This window comes from Rhinatrema bivittatum, chromosome 2, assembly GCF_901001135.1.
Source record: "Rhinatrema bivittatum chromosome 2, aRhiBiv1.1, whole genome shotgun sequence".
NCBI lineage: Eukaryota > Metazoa > Chordata > Amphibia > Gymnophiona > Rhinatrematidae > Rhinatrema > Rhinatrema bivittatum.
In genome coordinates, this window is record NC_042616.1 from 218,650,187 (window position 1) to 218,665,794 (window position 15,608).

At 44.6% G+C, this 15,608-nt stretch overlaps 1 protein-coding gene across 2 annotated transcripts in view; it reads right to left on the bottom strand.

Annotated features, from left to right (window-relative positions):
- HIBADH (3-hydroxyisobutyrate dehydrogenase) overlaps nucleotides 1-15,608 on the bottom strand; it is a 333,702-nt gene that overhangs the window by 40,718 nt on the left and 277,376 nt on the right. For both annotated transcript variants that reach the window (XM_029589181.1, XM_029589182.1), the window contains exon 6: nucleotides 8,586-8,662. In XM_029589181.1, coding sequence (XP_029445041.1) covers nucleotides 8,586-8,662 — 77 coding nt within the window. The remainder of the gene's footprint in view (nucleotides 1-8,585; nucleotides 8,663-15,608) is intronic.

Consider the following 15,608-nt stretch of genomic DNA (forward strand, 5'->3'; position numbering starts at 1 on the left):
ACCCTGCTCAGCAGAAGATTCTTTTTATGAGCAGTCTATAAATAACTGTAAATAAATAAATAAAATAAATTTATTAAAAAAAAAATTTGTATACCATTATTCAATAGATATAGCGGTTTACAAGAAAAACATGTATAAAAGTACAGGAAATGGAAACAAGTGAAATGATCAGATTTGCAGATGACACAAAACTATTCAAAGTAGATAAATCACAAGAGGATCTTGCAAAACTAGGAGAACGGGAATGCAAATTATTTATTTATTTAGCAAATTTTTTTTTTTTATATATACCGCGGCACGTGCAGCACATCACCTCGGTTTACAGCAAACAGTAATGCAGCAACAGGCTTTACAATAAAATATTAAACGGAGCAAAAAACAACAAGAAACAAAAAACAAATAGCATGTTTAACAGTTAACTTAGCAAATAAATATCATTGACATAAGAGTAACAAGGATTACCGAGAATTTGATCTACATACAGAAATATACAGTAGCGAGCTTTTCTAGGGAACAAGAGCGGGTAAGGATGGGAGGGGGAATCGGGAGGGAGGTTAAACAGCGATGTATGCAGCCTGTAATGGGCCCAGTCAGTCATGGGTATGCTTTTTTGAACAGCCAGGTTTTTAGGTTTTGTTTAAATTTTCTGCGGCAAGATTCCTGGCGCAGTTCAGAGGGCATACTGTTCCATATTGTGGTTCTTGCTATGATGAGAGAGCGTTCTTTTGTAGATGCATGTTTGGTAAGTTTAGGAGATGGGATCGGCAGTCTGGCCTGATGCTGCGATCTTGTTGGTCGGTTTGTCTTCTTGAAATACAGGTGTTCAGAAAACCATTGCATGTTTTGGTTATGGATGGCCTTGTGTATTAGCGTAATGGATTTGTATATAATCCTGGATGCAACGGGTAGCCAGTGAAGAGACTAAAGAGCAGGAGTGATGTGATCGTGGTGGTGTGTGTTGGTGAGTATGCGGGCAGCTGCATTTTGTAGCATTTGTAATGGTTGTAACGTGTTTTTTGGTAAGCCTAACAGTAATGCGTTGCAGTAGTCAAGCTTTGACGGGATTGTAGCTTGTAGTACTGTGCGGAAGTCATATGGGTGTAAGAGAGGTTTGATACGCTTTAGTGTATGGAGCTTGAAAAATCCATTTTTAACAGTGGCAGTGATTAATTTTTTAAACGTAAGATTGTTGTCAATGATGATACCAAGGCTGCGGACTTGTTGTGCAGTGGGTGTGCAGACTTGGGATAGGAAAGTTGTGTTCGATGTGGAGTTGTTTGGAGGTGAGATGATGAGCAGCTCAGTTTTGTTGGTGTTAATGGCCAAATAGTTGTCAGTAAGTAGTTTTTTTTATTTCTGTGAGGGCCACGTTCCATGTGTTCACGGCATTTGTGAGAGAACTATTTATAGGTATGAGGATCTGCACATCATCTGCGAAAATGAAGTGTTGGAAACCCAGTTTTGAGAGTAGTCGACAAAGAGGTGTGAGATAAATATTAAACAGAGTTGAAGAAAGTGAGGATCCTTGGGGTACTCCTTGTGAGAGGCTTCTTGGCTTGGATTCACATCGTCCACTTTTTACACTGTAGGTCCTACTGTTCAGGTATGATTGGAACCAGAGTAGAGCAGTGCCGGTGATACCTATTTCAGTGAGGCGGGTGATGAGGGTGTTGTGATTGACAGTGTCAAAAGCAGCAGATATATCTAGAAGGGCGAGAATGTATGAGTGGCCAGAGTCTAGGGCTTTTAGGAGCGACTCTGATAGGGATAGTAGCAGCGTTTCCGTGCTGTGGTACTTTCTAAATCCATATTGGGATGGGAAGAGTAATTGATGCTCGACGAGGTATTCAGTGAGTTGTTTATTGACGATTCTCTCCATAATTTTGGATAGGAAGGGGAGGTTCAAAACTGGGCGATAGTTCGCTGGATCAGCAGTATCTAGGTTTGGTTTTTTAAGGGTAGGTTTTATGATGGCATGTTTGAGCTGAGAAGGAACTGTGCCCAATAAAATCGATTTGTTGAGGATCTTTGCAATGTGTTTTGCTATAGTAGTGGGGATTGAGAGTAGTGTTTTAGTGGGCATTATATCTGCGGGGTGCAGTGCTGGTTTAATTTTTTTCAGTATAGTCTCGACTTCTGTAGGCGAAGTAGTCTCAAGGTTTGTAAGCTTAGTTTCAATGTTTGTGTGAGAGGCTGGTGATGATTGGTTGATGGAGGTTGTGAGTGCAGAGAAAGAGAGTTTGCTGTTGTGGGTGCTGCTAGGAGTTAAAGATGAGTTGGGCAAGATTTGTGAATTGAAGCGTGTCAGAATGGATTCTATTTTGTTGTGGAAGTAAGCAGCTAGTTTCTCACATTTTGATTCATCATCATTTATTTATTTAGCATTTTTTTTATATACCGAGGTATAGCATAGATGCCTTCACTCCGGTTTACATATGGAACAACTTGTTACATTGAAAGATTTAAAACTTTAAAGTTTAACAATAGTGAGAAATGGCACCAAAAGAAGAGATATGAACAAAGAACATAGTGTAAGCAGGGTAGATACACTGAATAGATAGGCAGAGATAACTGAGTTCTTCAAAAAGGAGGTATCAGTGGCTTGAATCAGTAGAGATTGTCCAAATGGAATATTTAAAGTTGGCAGTTAATGGGATTATAGTAAAAAGTCATTGTTTGAGTTTGTGTTGACCGGTGCAGTAATGAGGCTGTTGACGTATTAGAAGAGTGCACGGGGGTTGAATTGGAATTGGTGGATTTTCGCTGCATAAAAGTCTTTCTTCGCTTTGTCAGTGGCTTGGCGGAAGTTGTGGAGTAATGATTTGAATTTTAATAAAAATGTTGGATTTTGGTTTCTGCGCCAAAATTTAATGTGGACAAAGTGCAAAGTGATACACTAAAGCCCGGATTTTAAAAGCCCTGCATGCGTAAAAATCTGGGTTTATGTGCGAAGCTGGGCCTTGCGCGAGCCATGGGCATTTTAGAACGGGCCTGGCCACGCCTGTAAACCCCAATATGCGCACAAGTGCTGGGCCTGCTAAAAGGGGCGGGCTGTGGGGCGTGGTCTGGGCGGTAAGTAGCAAAACAAAAAAATTAGGGATAGGTAGGGTAGGGTAGGTTTAGGGGTCGGGGAAGAGGGAGGAAGGATAGGGCTAGGGACTTTCCCTCCCAATACACTCCTTAATTGTAGCAGACTGGGAGGGAACTCTGAAAGAGGCCAATTGCGACGTTGCACATAATTGAAAGCCGCCCCCCAGGCATGCAACTGGGGCACCTGCTCACATATGGGCATGCCTTTATAAAATCGGGTGCACATGTGCACGTAGATATCATATTTTATAACATGTGCGCAACGCCGCACGCATGCTGTAAAATTAGCATGTCCATGTGTGCACACTGGGAACAGCGCACACGTTTTTGGGGTTTTTTTTTAATCTACCTCTTAGGGAGAGTAACTGAAATTATAGCTATACAATGCAAGGTTGCACATTAGAAGTCACTATTCAGGAAAAAGAGCTAGGCATCATTGTTAATATGGTGAAATCTTCAGCTGGGTGTGCAGTAGCAACCAAGAAAGCAAATAGAATGCTAGGAATTACTAGGAAAGGAATGGAGAATAAAACAGAGAATATCATAATGTCTCTATTGTTCCATGGTGTGACCTAATCTTGAGTACAGTATGCAGTTCTGGTCACCACATCTCAAAAAAGATATAGCAGAATTAGAAAAGATACAGAGAACAACCACCAAAATGATAAAGGGGATGGAACGATTTCTTTATGAGGAAAGGCTAAAGAGGTTAGGATTCTTCAGCCTGGAGAAGAGATGGCTGAGAGAAATATGACAGAGGTCTATAAAACAATGAGTGGAGTGGAATCAGTTGTTTACTCTTTCAAAGAGTACAAAGGCTAGGGGACACACAATGAAGTTACTAGGCAATATATTTAAAACTAATAAGAGCAAATATATATTTTTTTACTCACTGCATAATTAAGTTCTGGAATTCATTGCCATAGGATGTGGTGAAAGCTATTAGTGTAACTGTGTTTAAAAAAGGTTTTGACAAGTTCCTGGAGGAAAAGTCCATAAACCATTGTTAAGGTAGAGTTGCAGAAATTCACTGCTTATTCTTGGGATAAGCAGCTTGGAATCTATCCACCCTCTTGAGATCCTGCCAGGTACTTGTGATCTAGGATTGGCCATTATTAGAAACAAGATACTGGGCTTGATAGACCTTTGGTCTGACCCAGTATGGTAAATCTTACGCATACTTATATAATTACATATAAAAGACCATAACAGTATGAGTGAAATCACTTCTATGCATAGTTCCACATGAAAAATCCCCAGGCCAATTATAAAAAAAAACCAAAACAAAAAGCCATTTATATGTATAAATGCAGGGGCAGGAGATGCCTGATCCTACTAGAGGATCAGGCATCTCCCGGTGGGCCGGTCACTTGGGCCTTGTCTTAGCTCTTGCTGAGAGTGGCTACTGCAGAAGGTGGTCTTGGCGGGGCTGCAACAGATTGCAACCCGCTGTGGTTCAATGAAGGTTTTCGGCAGGGCCGCGACGGAGCCCTACCTGCTGAGGCTCGAAGAGAGGCCTACAGGGCTGAAGAAAGATGCATCTGGCTGTTGCAGGGCCACCAGAAGCACTGACCTCCTCCCACATCCCCTCCCACAGTAAATAAGGAGTAGTGCTGGCGTGGCCAAGACCCAGCAGAAAGGACGAGGCCTAAGATGTGTGTACATGAGAGAGAGCATCTGCTTGTCAGTGTATATGAAAGAAAGAGCCTGTGTGTATGTATGAGAGAACCTGTATGTGTGCATGCATGAGGGAGAATGCCTGTGTGTGCATGAGAGGGAGAACCTGCATGTGTGCATGAGAGACAGAGAGCCTGCATGAGTGTATGAGAGAAAGAGTCTGCACATTCCCAAAGATTACATGTGCCAATCACTAAAAAGTAATTTTTTATTTTTTTTTACTTTTGCTGTCTGATCTTAGTTTTCTTATTGGTTGGTCACAGGCTTTTTTTTTTCCACCTTCCCTTTCTTATTTTTTTGCCAATTCCTTTTATATTGTCTTTTTTTTCTGTTTCTTTTCTCTCCATCTTCTTCCCTCAAACACACAGTCAGGTTCTCATTCTCACATGCATTTCTCTCTCTCACACACACACACAGGCTCTCACTGTCACATGCTCTCTCAAACAATCATTCATACACACAGTCTCTCACTGGCACATGCTGTCTGACTCACACACAGGCTCTCACTCTCTCTCCCACATGCTGTCTTGCTCAAACACATGCTGTCTCTGCAAACATTCAGGTCCTCACTCTCACACACAATCTCTCAACTCATCTCATACACGCACACGCACACACACACACACACACACACCCTCTACAGACCCTCAGTCTCTCTCTCACCTCTGGGCCTCCTCTTCACGGGTCGCCGCAGGATGGGCTCTGCAGCGGCCCTAATCTTCTCGGGCCGGGGTGGCCCTGCTACTGGGCCTCTTCCTCTTTTCGGGCCTCTGTGATTTGGGATTCGCGGCGGCCCATAAGCGCAAGCGCTGCTTCTCTTCTGCACGCGCTGATGCTTCTCCTCCTTCCTGCCCATGTGGCTCCAGCAACGTTTACTTCCGGGGCCGCACAGGCAGGAAGGAGGAGGAGCATCAGCGCGTTTAAATGCGATCTTTCGATCGCTGCGCCGCATGAGCCTCCCTGCGCCTGGTGGCATTGGGTGGGGGGGGGGTGGAGGGGTCCGGAGGGTGGGGGGATACTAAAAAACTAATTTTAAAGGGTCGGAGCAGCCGATAAAAAAAAAAAACAATTTTCCCGATAGTCCACGAAACGCTGCGTGTGTCAGCAAAAATGTCTCGGTGTGTCACCTTTGACACGCATGTCATAGGTTAGCCATCACTGCTGTAGGCTCTTCTAGCCAAGATGGTACAGTACAAAGGAAGTAGTTAAAAAAAAAAATAAGACTGTCTTGGATAAAGAGAAATCTTGCAGGTGGCTCTCACTCTGTGGCTAGCAGCTGGGATGTATCTTTAGCAGCATGGCCAAAATAACCAGGTGGATTGAATTACCCTCTTCTTCTGTCATTTACTATAAAGTCAATAGGCAAAAGGATGTGTCTGGCTGACTTCAGGAGTTAGCCAGACCAACCCCAAGCTCTGAACTTTCTGCCCCACTAAATGGATCAATTTTAGCCAGTTAAGTCACTACCTGGTTAAAACTTAGCAGGTTAAGAAAGAGTCAGCAAGGGGATAAAACTTGGGCCAAGTGCCACTCTTCTAATCTCCACATAGATATTATAAAAGAAAATAAAAAAAGTAGTGCTGCCCAGTGATCCACTTCCCCCCCTCTCAATCCCCTACCTGCCCACCCATAAAACTCTTCCCAATATACAGGCCGATACAGTAAAGTTCGCGGGAGAGCACCCGCTCTCCCAGCGCACGCACAGGCCAGTGCCCCATGCGCGCGATACAGTAAAAAATATTTAAATTAGGGCCCGCGGTAGAAAGAGGCACTAGGGACACTAGCGCGTCCCTAGCGCCTCTTTTTGGACAGGAGCGGCAGCTGGCAGCGGGTTTGACAGTCGACGCTCAATTTTGCCGGCATTCTCGAGCCCGCTGACAGCCGTGGGTTCGGAAACCGGAGGCCAGCAAAATTGAGCGTCCGGTTTCAAGCCGCGGGCAGATTTTAAATTTTTTTTTTTTTTTACTTTTGGGACCTCCGACTTAATATCGCCATGATATTAAGTTGGAGGGTGCACAGAAAAGCAGTTTTTACTGCTTTTCTGTGCACTTCCCCAGTGCCGGCAGAAATTAATGCCTACCTTTGGGTAGGCGCTAATTTCTTAAAGTAAAATGTGCGGCTTGGCTGCACATTTTACTTACTGAATCGCGCGGGAATACCTAATAGGGTCATCAACATGCATTTGCATGTTATGGGCGCTATTAGTCTCGGGGGGGGGGGGGGGTTGGACGTGCGTTTTCGACGTGCTATTACCCCTTACTGAATAAGGGGCAAAGCTAGCGTGTCAAAAATGCGTGTCCAAATGCGGGTTAACAGTGCGCTCCACCAGAGCGCACTGTACTGTATCAGCCTGATAGAGAGGGAGGAGGAGGAGAAGGAGTAAGAGCTCTTACCTGGTTCCGCCCCACTGAATACTAAATGCTGATTGCCAGTAGCCGTCAGATATTGGCAATTATTAGTAAGCAGAGCAAAAGGAATTAAGAGCTTCTCCTCCTGTTCTGTATTTGAGGAGTCAGGGGTGGGAGTAGGGGAGGTAGGAATATGGGGCACAGGCTTCAGAATGGAATGGTCACACGGGCTGCGGCCTGAACAAGACCTGGCCCTTGAATTGTGGGAGATCTGGGGCTGTGAACAGGCAGCAGCTGTCAGGTGTCAGGAGGAGGAGATGTGTCCCCCAAATTCTCCATGTCAGAGACCAAATGCTGCTTTGAACCTCGCTGTCACTGGACAGCATGGGATGGAGGAGGAAACCAGAGAGAGAGAAAGAGGAATGGGGGAAGGGAGTAAAAAGACTGGTAGGGACAGAGAGGGAGAGGTGGAGCATGGGTGACTTGATCACCACTCCCCTCCCCCCAAATAAAAGGCATTCTCCTGGAATATTTAAAGCAAACTATTAGTGTCAAATGTAGCCCTACAGGAGGGGTAAGGGGACAGGTCCTGGGCATTACTTAGTTCACATTTCAAATTTATGTATATGCCGCTTCTGTATATCTTTCTGCAGTAAACTGGAGACACTCTTTAAAAATACAGCACAATGCAACGAAAGATGCAAAACATCATATTTTATGGCCTTGGCAAAGAACATCGTGTTCTCAAGGATCTAGTTAAATAAACAGAGTGCTCTGCATTCTAATAATGAAAAGGTTTCTTTTTTTTTTTTTCTGGCAGTCACTCATCTAGTAATATACCCTCCAAAAAAAAAGACACTCTATGTATGTTTTTAACAAACCACATGAAACTGTATTCAAAAGCACTGAAATGGCACCCCAATACATACCTATAGGCAAACCCAAAATAATTCACAATGTAATCACATTAACAAGTAACTGACACATATACAACATATAATGTATGTACTTATGTTCTTAATAAAACACGACATTGGTTTGAAATATATGATTTTTAAAAAGGCAAATTATAAAAACATACTTCACATACTTCAAAATAATATCTTGGTTTATTAAGATCATCATTAAATTATATGCTGTACATGTATCAATATTATACACTTGTTAATGTGATTACATTGTGAAATATTTAGGACTTGCCTGTATGGATGTATTGAGGTGCCATTTAAGTGTTTTTGAATAAAGTTTCATGTGGTTTGTTAAAAACATACAGAGAATCTCCTTTTTTGGGGGTAATACTATTATATGGTTTAAGAGCCAAATCTTTTCCATTAGACACTCACCTAGGTCATTTTGATCACCGTTCTGCCAGCAGAGAAAAAAAAATCAACCAGTAAAGCACATAAAAAGTTACCAATATAAAAATCTCTGCCTCCCCACCCCATCCCCCCAAAATAAAATTCAACAAACCTGATTCCAAGATTCATACTCTCAGCAGTTCCAATCATGGTGATAGCCAACAGCATGTTGTTGCAGATCTTTGCAGCCTGAAAGTAAAATAGGTAAATAAAGACTACGTTGCTAACAGACTATCATATAGGAAATTATCTGCAGCAAACTGTGTGGAAGCTGTGACCCTCTGTACTCAGATTTCTTCCAAAAGGTGACAGAACTACAATCAATCCTATCAATTCAGCACAGATTATCTTAAGAGCATCTCAGACTACAAAATGCATTTTAGATTCAGCTTGTTAGGGACACAAGCATATGCCAATCACTTGCTATAAAATGTGTATGGCTTTCTAATGCATAATGGTAGCACAGAGCTCTAGCAGCCAAATTGATCCTGGAAGAAACTGAATTAATTGTAGACTGCAATACTTTAAAAATAGGACCCAGTCTGCGAAATTGCACCGCCACCATGACCAGGCATTTCTTAAAGACATGTCAGTAGGGTAAAACTAACCTGTCTCATGACGGTCTAATCCCAGCTCACATGGGGCTAGTGGGAGCCCAAACTACAACACACAATACTGGAAATGCTGTTTTCCCACTACAAATCAGAGATACTTCAAGTGACTTGGGAAGATCTCGATGCGAGTATGTATTCTTCAGAAAGAGGGAGCATAGCCAATCCCCTTTTTGCACAAAGGGGGAGGGGGATCAAGGTGCCCAGGGAAACCATAGAACTTTTCTTTTTTGATGAATTTGTTCAAGGCCCTTGGTGTCCTCATGTTTTCTTTGATAACAGAAGTAAAAGGAGTACATTCCCTGCCCTCTTTGCCCTGGTGAATGGGTTCGATAGCTCTGGTCATTAAGAGGGAGGAGAGTTCTGTTAGTAGCACCTCCTGATGTGCAACCAGGCCCTTTTGGGGGAGGGGGGGAAATTTGGCAAGCAGGGACAGTTCCATCATGAGGCAGGGTGAGGCGGCAGACTCAGGTGGCAGAATTTTGGAGCGGCAAGAAGTTCCCCTCCAAATAACTACCACAGCTGCCTCACCCTGCCTTCAAAATCAAACATCGGATTGGGCAGGGATAAACAAACCCCTGCTTGATCAGATGGCAACTGCGGGCAAGACGTTTGATAACTGCATCTCCTTCTTCCTGCCCCCACGGCTGAAAGAGGAAGTGGTGTTGCTTGGTACCTCGGGGGTGAGAAGGAGGAGGTCCAATTGCAATGCACAAAGAAGCAGGAAGAGCATTGTTGGCCCCTGCAGACAGGAAGAAAGGCATCATGGGGTGGAGCAAAATCAGTGGCACAGGCAGTCTCAGAGAGGAGAGGTTTTGATAGAGTGAGCGCAGCAGCAGGAAGAGGAGAGGAACAGTGACCAGGAGCAGCCTCGGCTGGGCTTGCACGGCTACAAACAGGAGAGAGAAAGAGAGCGCAAGATAGAGGAGGCATCGGGAATGTAAGCCTGCCCAAGGAGGCTGCTGCTTATGCATTCCGGGAGGAAGGAAGGGAGGGAGAGCTTGAGTAGTGTGTGTGAAATCATGCTTGTTTGTGTGTGTATGTGAAAGCATGTGTGTGTGTGTGTGTGTGTGTGTGTGTGTGCGTGCCGTTGCAACTGGATCTCCTTCTTCCTGCCTTTGTGGCCCTTTCATAGCAAAACTGTATGCAATCTGCTAGCCAATTGGATATAATATGTTTGCCCACTGGTTTCCCTGGTTTGTTTGGTTCATAAGATACAAACAGTTGTGTGGATTTTCTGTGGACTGCAGTGCAGTTGATATAAAATGCTAGTGCACATTTACAGTCCAAGGAATGTAAGGCTGTTTCTCCTGGATGAGAATGGGGCCTTGGAAAGAATGTGGGTAAAACTATGGATTGGTTCAAGTGGAATTCCGTAGGATGCGTACGTGACAAGTGCTTGTAGCTCACTAACCCTTCTAGCTGATGTAATGGCTATGAGGAAGATAGTCTTCCATGTGAGATATTTCAGGTCACAAGGATAACGCATTAGTCTTGTTAAAATCAGATTCAGGTCCCATTGTATGACTGGTGGCCAAATTGGTGGTTTAAGATGAGTTAAACCTCTCATAAATCTACTTACGAGAGGTTGTATGGAAATAGGTGCATCTCCCATCTTGTTATGGTAAGCTGAGATTGCACTTAGATGTACTCTTACATAAGAAGTCTGGAGATCAGATTCTGACAGATGGTATAAGTAGTCTAGTAGAGAAGTAGTGGGGCAGGTGAAAGGATCGATATCCTTTTGCCTGCACCACAAAGTAAACCGTTTCCATTTTGAAGAATAGTTCTTTCGTGTGGAAGGTTTGCGTGAAGCTATAAGCACTTGAGATATACTTTTTGAAAGATTGAGAGGTTGCAGGATCAAGCTTTCAACATCCATGCTGTCAGGGATAGGGACTGAAGGTTGGGATGGCGCAGCCGACCCTGATCTTGAGTTATGAGAGTGGGAGCCACTCCCAGACGAATGGGATCCCTGACTGAGAGGTCTAGAAGTGTGGGAAACCATACTTTTCGAGGCCAATACGGGGCTATGAGTATCATGGACCCCTTGTCCTGTTGTAGCTTCACTAGAATTTTGGTTATGAGCGGTATTGGAGGATACGCGTATACTAGGCCTGAGTTCCAAGGGCGAGCAAAGGCGTCCTTGGCTGGCTGATTCTGTCTGTTGTGTAGAGAGCAAAATTTGTCTACTTTGTGATTCAGATGTGACGCAAAGAGGTCTATTGTCGGTTGGCCCCAACGCTGAAAGATCCTGGTCGCTACTGAGGGATCCAGGGACCATTCGTGTGGCTGGAATTGACGACTGAGGCGATCCGCCACTAGATTGTGAATACCTGCTAGATAAGTGGCCCGGAGGAACATTGAGTGTGTTAGTGCCCAGGCCCAAATCTGTGCAGCTTCTTGACAAAGGAGATACGAGCCCGTACCTCCCTGTTTGTTTATGTACCACATGGCTACTGTGTTGTCCGTTTGGATAAGAACAGTCTTGTGTGAAAGGCAGTCCTTGAACGCATGCAGCACATAACGTATAGCTCGAAGCTCCAGGAAATTGATTTGAAATGTTGCTTCGAGTTTTGTCCAAGTCCCTTGCGTTTAGAGAGTGTCTATGTGAGCTCCCCAACCCAAGGTGGATGCATCTGTAGTTAAAGTTATTTGTGGGACTGGTTGATGAAAAGGTAGGCCTTTGCGCAAGTTGTCCATGTTTGTCCAAAGTAGAGATGATCTTAGTTGGTGGGTCACTTGAATTGGATAATGTAGTGGTTGAATGGCTTGGATCCATTGTGATCATAAAGTCCATTGGGTAACTCTCATGGCGAGCCATGCCATAGGAGTGACATGAACTGTGGAGGCCATGTGGTCTAGTAAAGTTAAAAATTGATTAGCTGTCGTTTGGTTCTGTAAGTAAATGGATCTTGCTAGTAGAGTGAGTGTCTGTGCTCGATCTACAGGTAGAATGGCCTTTGCTAGATTGGTGTTCAATTCTGCTCCTATGAATTGAAGCAGGTGAGTTGGAGTGAGATGAGATTTTTGATAATTGATGAGAAATCCCATGGAGTGAAGTAGGGCAATTGTTCGATTCAGAGAAGCAAGAGCTCCCTGCTGAGATGGACTCTTGATGAGCCAGTCGTCCAGATATGGGAAAACAGACACCTTCTTTGTGCAAGTGTCCTGCTATTACTGCCAGACATTTGGTAAAGACTCTGGGAGCAGATGCCAGTCCGAATGGTAGAACTCTGTATTGGAAATGTTGATGGCTCACCATGAAGCGCAGGTACTTGCGATGAGGAGGGAAGATTGGAATGTGAGTGTAAGCGTCTTGAAGATCCAGAGAACAAAGCCAATCTCCTGTTTGAAGTAGTGGAAGCATGGTGACTAGAGAAACCATCCTGAATTTTTCTTTTTTGAGATATTTGTTGATATTTCTGAGGTCTAGGATGGGACGTAGGCCTCCGGTTTTCTTTGGGATGAGGAAATACCGGGAATAGAATCCTCTGCCCTGCTGAGTCCGGGGCACTGGTTGTACAGCCCTGGCTCTCAGTAGGATGGATAATTCTACTTGTAGTTGAAGTAGTTGAGAATTTTGTTGTGGGAAGAAATGTGGTGGAGATTCTGGAGGAAATGAGAGGAAATTTAGTTTGTAACCTCGAGAGACTATGGAGAGTACCCATTGGTCTGATGTTATGTGCAGCCAATGTGTGTGAAAATAGGATACTCTTCCCCCCACTGGCAGGTCTGGTCGAGGATTTAGGGGATGGACTTGTTCTCTGGTCTGTATTTCAAAAGCCCGCCGCTGGGCCTGTCTGTGCAGGAGGTTGCGGATGGGTAGGCCTAGGCTGTCTGGCCTGGGATCGTTGTTGTGGCCTGGTTGACCTACCCCTAGAAGTTTGGGGGTAGTATCTCCGAGGCCTATAGTAAGAGTGTCTGGGTTCTCTTCAGGGAAGCCGACGAGAAGATTGTGTAGAGGGTTCTTGTGGGATTTGAGAAAGTTGACGTAAAGTCTCTGTATGGTCCTTAAGCTGCTGTACTGCTTCTTGGATCTTTTCTCCAAACAAATTGTCACAGACACATGGTAGGTCACAAGCTTTTCTTGAACCTCAGGCCTGAGGTCTGATGCCTTTAGCCATGCCCATCTGTGGGCGGTGATTCCAGCTGCTGCTGCTGCTCTGGAAGCCGTCTCAAAGTTGTCGAATACTGCCCTCACCTCATGTTTCCCGGCTTCTAGGCCTTTCTTGACTATGGCCTGTGCTGGTTCCTGGAATTGTGGAGGTAAAGAGGTAATAAATTCCTCCATCTGCTTCCATAGGTTCCTCTGATACTGTGTGCTGTATAATTGGTAAGCAGAGATCTTTGTGTTTAAGATGGCACTCTGATACACTTTCCTGCCCAATGAGTCAAGGAACCTGTGATCTTTACCAGGTGGAGTTGAAGAGTGTGGTCGCACACGTCTCGACTTTTTCTGTGCAGACTCTACTACAACAACTGCTGTAACTGTTGTTTTTGATATCCTGGAGCTGTCTGCACTATATAGGTTATGTCCACACGCTTGTTCACTGCAGGGACAGAAGATGGATGCTCCCAGATGCGGCGTTGAAGATCCAAGAGAACCTCATGGATTGGGACAGCCAGCACTTGTTTAGGTGGGTCTACAAACTGCAGAACTTCAAGAGTTTGTTGTCTGGTATCTTCTTCTGCTGTTAGTTTGAAGGGAATGGAATCAGCCATGTCTTGAACGAATGTTGAGAATGATAAGTCCTCTGGAGGTGATTTTTTTTCTCTGGTCTGGAGGAGAAGGTTCAGACATGAATCCCTCAGAAGATGTTACAGACTGCTGCTCATCCCAAGAGTCATCTGGGTCGTCTCTATAGGGAGATTTTGGCGATGACCTGGGAGGGAAGTGAAGGCCTGAAGGGCCTGGCTGTGGATCATCGGAGGAAAACAGAGGTGAGGTCTCTTGAGGCTTTGTTGATGGGAGGTTATCGATGACATTTTGATATCTTTGTAAAAGACATCGATAAAATGTGAGATCTTGTACTTCAGGAGGCTCAGATGATGGTTGCCTCGATGATACGGTGGTTGTCATCGATGTCGTCGTCGGTGGAAGGGTTGTGGAAGACTTTGACGTCTATGGAATCGAGAACGGCATCGAAGAGCCCGATGGAATCTGGGCGAAGATGGATGTCGATGTCATAACGAGTCTCGGCGTCGTAGTGATCGAGTCCATCAGTGTCCTCGGCGCCAACAAGGGCACCGGCATCGGTGGGCCCACCAGCATCGGTATGACTACCGGCATCGGCGGGATCGCCGGAAGTGTTTGTTCTTTTAGAGCCTGGTTGACCGCTTGCCTGATGAGATCAGACAATTCAGGCTGTACAACTGGTGGAATCAGAGCAGTTGTAAGCGGTAGCGGAGGCTGTGACGGAGGATCCTGTGCGGAAGTCTGTGGAGGATCCGGAATCGATGGAGGTAAAGGCCCAGACGTGGAAGGGACCGGTATTTCCTGGTCCTGTGGCCGCTTTGCCATCGATTCCTCCTGGGATGTCAATGCAGATGATGACTGTCGACGATGTCGATGACGATGTTTTAGTTTGAGATGGTCTGCCGACTTCGTCGATACTACAGATGATGGCGAAGACGGACGATCACCGGATCTGTCCGGACGCGGTTTTTTAAGCAAGGCTCTTTTAGTCGCTCCAGCCGGAGATGACTTTGACGATTTGGAAGGGGAAGGAATTAATTGCAGCTGGAACAAATGCTCCATTTTTTCCTGCCTAGCCTTTCGCTCCCTTTGCCGTCATCTCGGCGCATTTAGGACATGTACTTACATCATGTTTTTCACAGAGGCAGAGGACACATTCTAAATGTGGGTCGGTTATCGACATGGTTCTGTTGCAAATAGGGCATTTTTTGAAGCCCGTAGCCATTTTGTTATCGATGGCCGAAGGATGTGAAATCGTGAGAAGAGAATTTTTCCAAAAATTGAGAAATCAAGACCGAGGTACTCACCAGCCGGTGAAAGGGAACCCCGAGAGAGACGTCTATGAGAGAGAATATCGGTAAAAGTATGACTTTTCAGTCAGCAAAAAGTGAACGCAACGGCTCCTGTCCCGCGATGTGTGAAGCAGCGAGGAAAAGCGAAGACTGGAGAGAGACACCTGTGGCAGAGAATATCATGGCATGCTGGGCATGCTCAGTGGCCTCACAGGGCCAGTCAAAAGTTTCTAGAAACTTTGACAGAAAGATTTCCCGTGCTGGGCTCCGGTGACGTCACCCATATGTGAGGACTAGCATCCTGCTTGTCCTGGGATAAAAATATCATCTATGTTGCTGTGATATTTTTACTTTGAAGACTAAGAATATATTTTTTTTTAACTTTATTTTTATTAAAGTTTTAACATATTTCAAATTCAATCATATTTGAAAAGCAAAGCAGAGGTTATATTGCTGAAATAAAATACAAATATACGTGCAAATGATAAGAAGAAGATACCACAACAATCCCCTCATGGTAAATATACATATGT